The sequence below is a fragment of the Plecotus auritus genome (assembly GCF_963455305.1).
Source record: "Plecotus auritus genome assembly, chromosome: 6".
Classification (NCBI taxonomy): Eukaryota; Metazoa; Chordata; class Mammalia; order Chiroptera; family Vespertilionidae; genus Plecotus; species Plecotus auritus.
In genome coordinates, this window is record NC_137773.1 from 3,138,146 (window position 1) to 3,151,058 (window position 12,913).

Sequence of the window (12,913 nt, forward strand, 5' to 3'; positions counted from 1 at the left end):
CAGGCTGGTGGAGGGCTCAGAGCCAAATGTCTTCCCTGAGCTGAAGCTTTTGTTAATAGAATTAAGTACATAGTTTATAACGGAACTTACTGAAGAACTAGAAGATCTTCAGCAAAAAATTTATCCTGTCCTTCTTAAATACATCATTAGTTGATCGATTCCATGGATGGTGCCTTATTTGAAACGTTTTGACACAATTCTGGGGACACTTCATCTTCTGAACAGGACTAAGTCCTTGTACAAGGACATAGTAGAAGTGGTTAGAAACTAATTTTCCTGAGCGTTGACCCATATTAAATGACCTGTTTTTCTTAAGAATTTTTAAAACCTGTATTAAAATGTATTAAAGGCCCATTAGGGAATGCTTCCATTTCAGGAAAATGTTCAGTCTTAGTATATTTCAAATTAGTAAACTAAATGTAAGATTTGGCATAATATGGTTTGGAAGTTAATTTGAGAGAGTCTGTCAAGAGAAGTTAATTATATTTAACTTGGTAAGTTTTGAAAGTATTGTTTTGAGTTGTAGACAGAATTCACACTTACAAGAATTGCATCTCTTGCTCCAGTCGGTTTGGCTCAGTGGATAGAGCATCAGCCTGCAGACTGAAGGGTCCCAGGTTTGATTCTGGTCAAGGGCACATGCCTGGGTTGCGGGCTCGATCCCCATAGGGGGTGTGCAGGAGGCAGCCAATCAGTGATTCTCTCTCATCGTTGATGTTTCTAGCTCTGTCTCCCCTTTCCTCTCTGACATCAATAAAAATATATATATTTTTAAAAAGAATTGCATTTCTTGCCCCGGCTGGTGTGGCTCAGTGGTTGAGCGTCGTCCCATGCACTGAGAGGTCACCAGTTCAATTCCTGGTCAGGGCACATGCCCTAGTTTTGGGCTCAATCCCCAGTAGGAGGCATGCAGGAGGCAGCTGATCGATGGCTCGCTCTCTCTCCCCCTTCCTTTCTGAAAGTAATAAAAACAAAATGAAAAAGAATTGCACCTCTTAAAAGTTCTCATCATAAGAACAAAAACACACACCTCTAACTATGGTGATGTATGTTGATTGTGATCATTTTGCAATATACACAGATACAGAATGTTGTACACCTGAAGCTCATAGAATGTTTGTCATTTATATCTCAACTTAAGAAAGATTGCTCCTTACATTTGCATATTGCTTTATATTTTCCAGTTTTATATAGAGTAATGGTCACACTGCTAGCAAAAAGTTTTGTGCACGCCCCACAGATATATATAGGGTGTCCCCAAGAAATGTATACACACACTTTGCATAATTATAAAGGCAGTGTTTATTTTTATTATTATTTTTTAACTTTTAAAAAAAATGTAATAAATATTGTTCAGATTATTACAATTGTTTCTCCTTTTCCCCCCCATAGCTCCCCTCCACCCGGTTCCCACCCCACCCTCTGCCCTTACCTCCCCCCCACTGTCCTCATCCATAGGTGTACGCTTTTTGTCCAGTCTCTTCCCGCACCCCCTATACTCTTTGCCCCTGAGAATTATCAGTCCACTCCCTTTCTATGCCCCTGATTCTATTATATTCACCAGTTTATTCTGTTCCTCAGATTTTTAATTCACTTGATTTTTAGGTTCACTTGTTGATAGATATGTATTTGTTGTTCATAATTTTTATCTTTTTTCTTCTTCCTCTTCTTAAAGAATACCTTTCAGCATTTCATATAATACTGGTTTGGTGGTGATGAACTCCTTTAGCTTTTTCTTATCTGTGAAGCTCTTTATCTGACCTTCCATTCTGAATGATAACTTTGCTGGGTAGAGTAATCTTGGTTGTAGGTTCTTGCTATTCATCACTTTGAATATTTCTTGCCACTCCCTTCTGGCCTGCATAGTTTCTGTTGAGAAATCAGCTGACAATCGTATGGGTGCTCCCTTATAGGTAATTATCTGTTTTTCTCTTGCTGCTTTTAATATTCTCTCTTTGTCTTTTGCCCTTGGCATTTTAATTATGATGTGTCTTGGTGTGGTCCTCTTTGGATTCCTTTTGTTTGGGGTTCTGTGCGCTTCCTGGACTTGTAAGTCTATTTCTTTCACTAGATAGGGGAAGTTTTCTGTCATTATTTCTTCAAATAGGTTTTCAGTATCTTGCTCTCTCTCTTCTTCTGGCACCCCCATAATTCTGATGTTGGTACGCTTGAAGTTGTCCCAGAGGCTTCTTACACTGTCTTCAACTTTTTTTAAAAAAATATTTTTATTGATTTTTTTACAGAGAGGAAGGGAGAGGGATATAGAGTTAGAAACATTGATGAGAGAGAAACATCCATCAGCTGCCTCCTGCACGCCCCCTACTGGGGATGTGCCCACAATCAAGGTACATGCCCTTGACCAGAATCGAACCTGGGACCTTTCAATCCGCAGGCTGATGCTCTATCCACTGAGCCAAACCGGTTTCGGCAGTATCTTCAACTTTTTGGATTCTTTTTTCTTTTTGCTTTTCCAGATGAGTGCTTTTTGCTTCTTTGTTTTTCAAATCTTTGACTTGATTCTTGCGTTCCTCTAGTCTGCTGTTGGGTCTCTCTATATTATTTTTTATTTCAGTCAGTGTATGTTTAATTTCTAGTTGGTCCTTTTTCATATCTTCGAGGGTTTCGCTAAATTTATCGGCCTTTTCTAGGATATTCTTGAAAAGCCTTATAACTGTGGTTTTGAACTCTATATCCAGTCGTTTGTTTTCCTCCATTTCTTTTGTTTGTGATCTGTTTCTTTGTCTCCGCATTTTCGCTGCTTCCCTGAGTTGGTAGGGTAGCTTTGTGTGCTAGGTGTCCTATATGGCCCAGTGGTTCAGCCTCCCCAGTTACCTGAGGTGGATACTCTTGGTGCACCCCTTTGTGGACTGTGTGTACAGCCTTGTTGTAGTTAAGTCTTGATTGTTGTTGGTATCACTGGGAGGAATTGACCTCCAGGCCAGTTGGCTGTGAGGATCAGCTGTGTCTATGCTGGGAGAAGTTTGGTGCTGGAGACAGCCTTATAGGATTAGACTTGCCAAATTGCAAAAGCCTCTGTGCTCAGCTTGGATGGGGTGGAGTCTCAGGGCGGAGCAGACAGTCTTGGCTTCCCGTCGGCCCTGCCCTTGTGTGCACGCCTCCACACCTCTGCCTTCCGCAGCTTCCCTGAGTTTCTGCCTGACAGTCCACATTCCCCCTGTGAGATCGTGGGTCCCCAGGGGCTCACCCGGAACTGGGGTTCAGTGCAGTCAGGAGCTTCTGACTCCCTTCCACTAGGGAATGCCTGCGGGAACCTCTGCATTCAGCCTTCTCTGTGAGCACTTGCGCGCGCGCGCCTCCAGACCCCTGCCCGCCGCAGCTCCCCCGGGTCTCCGAGTCTCCGTGTGCCTTTCTCCTACCTGACAGTCCAGACTCTCCCTGTATGAGCCTGGGTCCATGGGATTTCACCCAGAACTGGGGTTCAGTGCAGTCGGGGGCTTCCTTCCCCCTCCCGCCAGAGAAAGCCAGCCAGGCACTCAGCCGCCCTTCCTCTCTGCGCGCGTGTCTCTGTACCTCAGCCCTTTGCTGCTCCTCTGATTCTCCGTGAGCTTTTCTCTTTCCTTCTAGTTGTAGAATTTCCACTCAGCCAGCCTTCCTGTGGTTCTGGATGATGTCCGTTCTGTCTTTTAGTTGTAGTTTTGAAATTGTTGTGTGAGGCAGCAGTTTAGGTGCTTACCTATATCAAGGCAGTGTTTATTAAAATATATTTCATTTTCAAAATGGAGCTATCAGCTGTTAAAGTGTGGCCCAAAAAATGTAATAGTATATACACTTTGGCTCCCATTATTAATTCCAGTGGGTTAAATCTGAAAAGAAAGAAACATCAATTTAACTGTCCACTGTTAAGGTGTGTGTACTTTTTTGGGGGATATCCTGTTTATATATACTATTTATAAACTATATATTTTGCTCTACCAAAATATGGTATATATTATAAAGCATAGGAAAAGTTAAAAGGGGGTGCGATAGAAATGAACTAAGCAGACATGTTCTGATACAGTCTCCCATGCTCCTTGAGGTGGGTTCACCCCATGACTGCTAGAAGGTTGTGTGTAGTTTTCGAGGTTTACCTGGAGCTCACGGAGCTGTTTGTGCAGGGAACACACGTGTGTAACCCCTCTTTTCGAAGCACTCAGTGCAGTTGGCATCTCCCTCCCTGGTGGCCCTGGTCTGTTGGTCTTTAGGTCTTGGAGATCCTGGCCTTGTGCCCTCAGCATGACCATGTTCTGTCTGCGTGCGATACCGTCTCCCAAGGTTGGCCTCCGAATGCCATCCTCCAGCTCTGACATCTCTTGAGATGAGGTCTTTATTATATATTTACTAGAGTCCTGGTGCACGAGATTCGTGCACTGCGGGGGGGGGGGGGGGTCCCCTCAACCCGGCCTCCTCGCACAGTCCGGGAGCCCTAAGGGGATGTCCACTGACAGCTTAGGCCCGCTGGGGGGTCGGACATCCTTAGCGCTGCTGCGGAGGCGCTCACCAGCCTTGAGCCGGCTTCTGGCTGAGCGGCGCTCCCCCTGTGGAGCACACGGACCACCAGGGGGCAGCTCCTGCATTGAGCGTCTGCCCCCTGGTGGTCAGTGCGCATCATAGCGACCGGTCATTCTGCTGTTCGGTCGATTTGCATATTACCCTTTTATTATATAGGATAGGATAGGATAGGATGTATGTAGTTATTTATTTTTGTTAATCCTCACCCAAGGATATTTTTCCATTGATTTTTAGGGAGAGCGGGAGAGGGAAAGACAGAGAGAAACATTGATGTGAGAGAAACACATTGATTGGTTGCCTCCTGCACGAGCCCTGACCAGGGCCTGGGCCGGGGAGGAGCCTGCAAACAAGGTACGTGCCCTTGACCGGAATCGAACCCAGGACCCTTTGGTCCACAGGCCGACGCTCCATCCACGGAGCCAACCGCTAGGGCGAGGTGAGGTCCTTATTAATGTAGCTGCTCGGCGAAGCCCCAGGCCAGCTCTCGGTGTGTCCCTAGCTGAACGCCTCCCCATTTTCAGCGAGTGGCCCCTCGTGACCCAGAGTTGGAAGCCAGAGGAAACCTGTGGGTTACCGCGCCCTCGTCCACAACGGGCCAGCGCTCACTAAGTACTGGCTCTCCTCTGCGCTCACAGCCCTACGCCGTCCTTTCCCTGCGCTGTGGCGTAGCCGCCTCATTGGCCTCACGGCCACCGCCCTGCAGCCAGAGTGGTTCATCTGGAACGCAGCCAGCGCGGCTGGGACCCTGTGCCTTCCACCCCTGCAGAGGCCGTCCGAGCTCCTGCTGCCGGCGGCTGCCTCCCTGGTCGGCGCCCCTCCTTAGCCCTGTGCCCGCCCCTCCAGCCTGCACAAGACTGGTTTCGTGTTCTTCTCGGTGTGCTCTCCTGGGCAAGGGGCCTGTGGTCTTCTACGAGAGTTCGCACACGGCGGCAGCCTGACCTCCCGGCCAACTGAGAGCCCCTAGTCCCCAGGGTTAGTTAGCTTCCTGCCTCTGTTGCTCCGTGCCCACGGCCGGCCACCCTCGTTGCAGCTGCTTCTCTCAGGTGACAGCCTTGTCTCTGAATTGGGTACGTGTGGCGTTGCTTCTCGACCGTCCGCTCGTGGGCTTTGTCTGTGTCACCCAGAGGGAGGGCGTGGTGGACACCGGCCCCGTAAGGAAAGTCGGCCTCGGTTCCTGGAGGGGCTCGTCACAGCGGAGCCAGCGAGCGCCATCTCAGCTAGGACACGGCACCATGGCCTCGCCAGTCCCATCCTGGTCAAAGGGAGGGCAGCCTCTTATGAAACCATTGCAAACAGCTGCTGCTGTGGAAAGTACAGCCATGATTGTTTTTGCAGTGTTGTTAGGAAGCTGATCACTGCAGCATTGTTCTTCGCGCTGTCCTCTGTCATTGGCAGGTTGTCCTGTTTTCTGTCACCGGTAGGGCTCGTGTGCGACACCTGCCCGTTGGTTAGGAGGTAGCTGTGTGTGACTCTTGGACTCCTCGTCCCTGTGACACTTCACTGTGGTTATCTGTTCCAGGTTCATATCGAGATCCATTGAAGACCTTCCACCGACTGGCACAGGCGTGTCCTTGGGCCCCGCAGCAGAAGCGCAGCATGAGGGACGGGACAGGGACTCTGGGCACCTGCCTCGCCAAAGTGCCGCGAGGGGACTCGGCCAAGCGACCGTGTAGCCTTCGAACACAGGAGAGCCCTCGCCCCCCAGGCGCCCCTCCCTGGGCGAAGACGCCTGCGGGCGATGTTCATGGGAATTCACAAAGTGGGACAGTATCATTGGAAATGAAAAGTGACCCGCGTGAGGCCTCGCTTCACAACGGCACCAAAGTGCTTGCATATTTGAAAGAATCATTAAGAAGAAATTCGGCTTCCACGGTGGCTCAGGGCAAGACTGTGGATCTGCTCTTCGCTCCTGCGGAGGAGTGCTCTGCTGGGGTGCCCTGTGGTGTCGAGGCGGCCCTGGTGAGGGACTGGCTGGGAGGCGGGCCCAGGGCCACCAACAGCCACAGAGGCCGGTGCCGCCGAGGAGAGCCTGGGGGGTCAGGACGGCCATGCGGCTCGCGGTCAGGAACGGGAATCTCTGCGGGTGCGCCAAGGGCTCTTCTGGAGGGGAGAGTCTCTGAGTCGGAACCGCCTGGCCGGCATTCGGTCCTGTCCACGGCGCTGCACGCGCGGCCCGAAGCACTCCCGAGCGATGGCAGCGCGTTTCCCCGGCCGCTCGGAGCCCGCACTGCCCGAGCAAAGAGCAGAGCGCGGGGGCATGCTGCCGAGCGCACCCCGGACCTCCGCGGACCTGCCGCCGGCCCTGGCTCCTCGGCTGTGCAGGCTTCTGAAGTAGCCAAGCCATTATGCCGTGGTTGAGGTACAAGCCGCACAATAAAAATAGTGAGATTCCTTTACAAGTTGTCTAGAATGATTTCTTCCCGTCCTGCCTGATGCGAGCAGTGCAGCCGCGAGGTTCCTGCCTGCTTTCTGTGTCCTGACACTTCAGCGAGTGGGACTGAAACTCGTGGACAGCTGGTGACGGGAAGGACATTTCTGAGCGTGTTTTAAATTGTGCTTGAACGCCGTTCAGGACCGGGAGACCATTTCGGGGAGAACAGGATCATAAACCTGCATAAATGTCAGATTACACCGTAACGATGTAACATAAAGTCCCTTACAAACCATCACCCATCCGAAGGGCTCCTGACCATCTCCAGGAAGTGGGTGTTTGGCGTCGGCCCCTCTGCCTGCTCGCGGCCTTGCTGAGTTGATGATGTGCTGTTACCACTGCTCCATTTTTGTAGAATCATTTTGGCCGGGAGAAAAATTTGATTTCTTTTCTCGCCTTCCTTTCCTCCCACTTGAAATGAAATTTTAACGGAGGCCCTACGGTGCAAGTTGCAATATCAAGCTCACCTTTAGAATAAACCTTTCTCAAACCGGGAACCCTGGCAGCGTCCCCTGAAACGGAAGCGAGCGTGAGACCCAGCAGAGGCACCTCGTGTTTCCCTGTAGCGGGCTTGCCGCCCCCGGGAGTTGAGGTGCCTCTTAGCTGAGGTTTCCCTGCGGCCACTCCTGTTGTGTTGCTCGTTGATAACTTGGACAGAGGTCACTTAGGAGCGTACATTCGTAAGGAGTCCCGAGCCAGACAGCCGTTTCCGGATGATGGATTGCATATATCAGTCTATGTTGTGTGCTAGGTTACCATGCCATGTGCTCTTAGTGTTTGGGGAAAATGAGAAATAAAATCTGTTCTTTGGCACAGTCAGTGTCTGATTTTATGCGTACAGTCCCGGTCCACCTTGTCTTTGTGTTAGTGCTGCCTTCCTAATGCGTACAAGGCCGTTAGCGCCGTGGCCCGACCAGGAGGCCAGGGCAGAGCTCGGAAACCATGTGAAGCTCCTGGGCACGCAGCTGCCGGCCTCCCGGGGTGGGTGAAATCGGCGCTGTGTGGTCCTTGGGTGGAGCTCCGGGTCCCAACGTGAGAGTCCTCGGGAGGGAACAGTTGCCAGCCGGTCTGAAAGGAAGCGTCCTATGGAGCAATTCAGGCCCTGCCCGGCAGCTCTCCGGTGAAATCACGGCTCCGGGTTGTGAAACGAGACGAGGACACGTTTCAGTGTTTGAAAACGAGAGCTGTTTTGTGAAGCCTTTCTCCCCCGGCCCTACTTACTTATTTTTTTAAACTAAGTCTGCTCCGTTGGCATAGAACTTTCCCTGACGCGTTTTATTTTTTTTGGTTTATAAATGGCAAGGATAGAACTTGTCAACCAATTGCAAAGAAAAAAACAGGGATTTCCCATTTGGCTTCAAATGCTAAATGAGTAAATTTGAAATGTTTTTCATGTAGTTACATTAGAATAAGGTGTGCTTTTTTTCTGAAAGCAATTTGGGGGGAACGTTCACAGTAACTTTTCACGTTAATTTCTTAGTACACGACTACGTTGCTGAAATGTTTCCCTTTGGCGCTGTGTTGTGTGCAGTTCCTGTCTAGATGGAATGTTCTGGGTCAGTAAACATTTTTCTTTATTTATTTATTTATTTATTTTTAAATATATTTTATTGATTTTTTTACAGAGAGGAAGGGAGAGGGATAGAGAGTTAGAAACATCGATGAGAGAGAAACATCGATCAGCTGCCTCCTGCACACCTCCCACTGGGGATGTGCCCGCAACCAAGGTACATGCCCTTGACCGGAATCGAACCTGGGACCCTTCAGTCCGCAGGCCGACGCTCTATCCACTGAGCCACACCGGTTTTGGCAAACATTTTTATTTTTGAGGCAATTAGTACAGAAATAAGATATTTTGATGAACTGTTTCATGGTTGAATTACAAAAGGAATCACTCATTTGAAATATTTTAGTTGTGTCGCTTTGGCAGGGAAAACCAAGGGAAGCTTGTTTAAGAAGTTCTTACGTTTATATGCATTTCCTTTTTCGCCTTCCCGGGTTCTGCTCTTAAGGACTGAACAGCACATTCTTTTTAAATTTAGAAACAAAATCTTGGACTCAGTTATTTTCATTTGGAAATCATAATTTCTTCTTTAACATTGGAAGGAGTGCTGAGGTCTTGAAGCAATTATGAGGTTGCAGGCCTACAGAGAATAAAAAACGTAGAAACTCCTGCAGCTACACAAATCATTCTTATGACCATTGATTTTATAAATAGCAGGATTCTGCTCCCTGCATCCGGGGGAGTGGCAGGGAGGACTCATTGTCAAGTTGGCGTTCACATTTCCTGCTCCACTGTGAGACCAAGGTTTGGGGATACATGGCTTTAAAAACGTTTAAACAGCCGAAACCGGTGTGGCTCAGTGGATAACGGTCAGCCTGCGGACTGAAGGGTACCGGGTTCGATTCCGGTCAAGGGCATGTACCTTGGTTGCGGGCACATTCCCAGTGGGAGGTGTGCAGGAGGCAGCTGATTAATGTTTCTCTCTCATCGATGTTTCTAGCTCTATCCCTCTCCCTTCCTCTCTGTAAAATATCAATAAAATATATTTTTAAAAAAATAAAAACGTTTAAACGTCTTGAGTTTCTGTTAGAATCTGCTTCTCCTTTCCCCCTTTCATTAGGGATTCTCAGCAAGAACAGCAACCAGACTCCCTTTGGTCCCATTTATTTTTTTATTTTTATTATTTTTTTAAAATATATTTTATTGATATTTCACAGAGAGGAAGGGAGAGGGATAGAGAGCTAGAAACATCGATGAGAGAGAAACATCGATCAGCTGCCTCCTGCACACCTCCCACTGGGGATGTGCCCGCAACCAAGGTACATGCCCTTGACCGGAATCGAACCCGGGACCCTTCAGTCCGCAGGCCGACGCTCTATCCACTGAGCCAAACCGGTTTCGGCCCTTTGGGCCCATGTAAAGTTTGTATACAGATGGTCCCTGGCTTAAGTGCTTCACTTACGATCTTTTGATTTTATGATGTTTCGAAAGTAATAGGTGTTTGAATTTTGCATCTTTTTTTAAAAACAGTTCTATTTTTTTAAAAAGAAAATGTCTTTTTATTGATTTCAGACAAGAAGGAAGAGGAAGAGAGCAATAGAAACATCAATGATGAGACAGAATCATTTATTCGCTGCCTCCTGCATGCCCCCTACTGGGGGATCGAGCCTGCAACCGGGGCATGTGCCCTGACCCAGAATCGAACCGAACCGAACCGAACCTCCTGATTCATAGGTCGACACTCAACTACTGAGTCACCCCGGCCAGGCACATTGTGTATCTTATCTTTTCCTGGGTTAGCAATATGCTTACGTTACTCGCTCCGAATGCTGGACAGCGGCAGCACGGTCAGCCCAGGTCAGCCCCAGGATCGGGAGTAAACAGCCGGCACTCCACAGTGCGGTATTAAATGCATGTTTGACTTACAATATTTTTAACTTAGGACGCGTTTATGGGGGTAACCCCATTTTAAGTCCAGGAGCATCTGTGTTTGGGTTGCACATACTCTCTGTACTCCCTGCATTTGTCACACCGTCTAAAAAGGGCCCAGGAGGTCAGAATCACCCACTTTGTTTTTTAACATTTGCATCATTTAATATGGTGGCTGTTACACCAAAAAAATGACCCCGTTTTTCTGTCAGCTTGCTTTAGGGAGCAACGAGTCTGTCTTTGGACCACAAAACTGGTAAAATACTTGGACTGAGCTTTCAGACCTGACCTTGATGATGTGTGAGTTTGGCCCTTTGCTACTCAGATGCTTAGCAGATGGTGGCTTTGGGCTGAGTTTGTTGGGAGGGGGGAGGGGGATCCGGAGAAGGGCATGAAAATGCCTGCGTCACTGTAGATGAGACTCATTCAGGCCAAGGGACCTCCCTGCCCAGGTGAGTAAGAGGCTGGAGGGCTTACATCCCATCGAGGCCCCTTCTTTCTCAGCGCAAATAACACACCGCCTTTCACGTGCTCCCAATGCTTTGACTCGGCTATTGGTGTGACCGGAGAAACCTGGAATTTCTTTTAAAACCAGTTCATCCATACAGGCTCTGATGGAGGTCACACTTAGTTGCGGAGCTATGGAGATAAGCATCTTGTGCTTTACGTTGGCAGATGAGATGAAATGCATTGTGAGAAGGTGACGTTTCTTAAATGGCCTTCAGTAACCTGTGCAAATGTCAATGGGCCATCTCGCCTCCCTCTGGGGGTGCGCAGCCGAAGCCATCCCCAGTGGCTGGGACACTGCTGCCTGCGTGGTGTGCATTTAGTCACATTAGTAATTCAGGGTAACTTTTTATTTTACTTTATTATTTAAAAATATTTTTATTGATCAATAACTCAATAAATTTTTATTGATGTCAGGGAGGAAGGGAGGGGGGAGAGAAACATCAGTGATGACAGGGAATCATTGATTGGCTGCCTCCTGCACGCCCCTCACTGGGGGTCGAGCCCACAACCTGGGCACGTGCCCTGACTGGGTATCGAACTGTGACTTCCTGGTTCATAGGTCAATGCTCAACCACTGAGCCACGCTGGCCGGGGCAATTCAGGGTAGTTTTAATGTAGCTGCTTAATTTGGGGGAATAGGTGAGGCATGAAGCCAGCCCCATTAGCCTGTGCATGTGAGGTTCGCTTTGACCACAAGAGGGAGCCACGTGTTCACGTAGGGAGTGTCTTGCTTTAGGGAAGGCCTTTATTTTGTCTAGTTATTTATCCAAATGAACATAAAAAGGTGGGAGTTAGTTCAGTGTGGTTTGTTAAGCTCGGTGACTGATATATCAAACCATACAAGAGGCTAACTAACTCAGTACCCATAGATGGTGCTTTAACCAAGACGAAGGTGTGAGAAACCGTCACCTGGTGGTTTTGTGTTTTATTTGGAGAGTGACTTTCAGTCTGAAAACACATCTTCACACTGTATCGAGCAGCTGACCCCCAGGGTCCCCTGCGGAAGGGTCTGGTTAGTCCTGAATCCGTTCAGGCCACGGGGCCTCGTCCTGAGCCTGCACCCCACGCGCGAGCCCCTTGGAGGCCCGTGTAGGGAATTCCGCGAACGCGTCCGTGTTTCCCTCCAGAAATCACAACCTGAGATTCCTTTGGTGTCTCATCGTGAAACGTACTTAAAACGTCGGGATCTTAAACTACTGGAAACTGCTGCTGTTCTGCAATGTTAGTGAATTACTGCTCTTTCCGGGACATTTTTGCAAAAGATCAGGGAATTCAAAAGGAAAAAAGAAAAAAGATAACTTGTGAGAATAGGGTGTGTATAAATAGCTCCCGAGCTATTTAGTTTCTTGGAAGTGTTCTGAGCACCATTTAAGATTCACAGAAAGCCGGCTGTTAGGGTAAGCTGCAGGCTTCCTCCGCTACATGTTTCCGTCTTGGTCTCCCGGGGACCAGCTGCTAGGCCGTCGCTCCGTCCCTCCTGCCTGATGTGGGAAAGCTGCTCAGACTCGGAGAGACGAGGGGCAGCCTTGCAGCTGGTCCCAGGAGGCTGGCGCTGTGTGGTCCTGAGCTCCTCAAGGCCGGAAGGCCCACCTTCCACTCCACACGAGGACTTCACTAGTCTCGGGCGGTGCCAGCCGCTTCAGCCTCAGACTTTCCACCCAGGGGCCAGGACTTAAAAAAAAAAAAAGAAAAGCCCTCGCTGGTTGGCTCAGTGGATGGAGCATCGGCCTGCGGACTGAAGGGTCTTCAGTTCGATTTCAGTGCAGGGCACATGCCCGGGTTGCGGGCTCGACCTCCAGTAGGGTGCGTGCAGGAGGCCGCCAATCAATGATTCTCTCTCATCATTGACGTTTCTCTCTCTCTCCCTCTCCCTTCCTCTCTGAAATCTATAAAAATATATTTTTTTTTTAAAGAAAAAGATGGCCCTAACCAGTTTGGCTCGTGGATAGAGCGTCGGCCTGTGGATTCAAGGGTCCCAGGTTCGATTCCGGTCAAGGGCATGTACCTTGGTTGCGGGCACATCCCCGGTA

The 12,913-nt window shown here is 48.9% G+C and overlaps 1 protein-coding gene across 2 annotated transcripts in view; it reads left to right on the forward strand.

Moving 5' to 3' along the window:
* The window catches only part of SMIM10L3 (small integral membrane protein 10 like 3), a gene marked incomplete at its 5' end in the record, with an annotated part of 95,518 nt that overhangs the window by 7,828 nt on the left and 74,777 nt on the right, over positions 1-12,913 (forward strand). Inside the window, one exon of one of the 2 annotated variants that reach the window (XM_080676357.1) lies at positions 6,029-7,753. The exons of the other annotated variant lie outside the window; for it this stretch is intronic. Within the exon in view, the coding sequence (XP_080532483.1) occupies positions 6,029-6,049 (21 nt within the window). The 3' untranslated portion in view covers positions 6,050-7,753. Of the gene's footprint in view, positions 1-6,028; positions 7,754-12,913 lie in introns of those variants that run through there. 2 annotated transcript variants of the gene reach the window in all.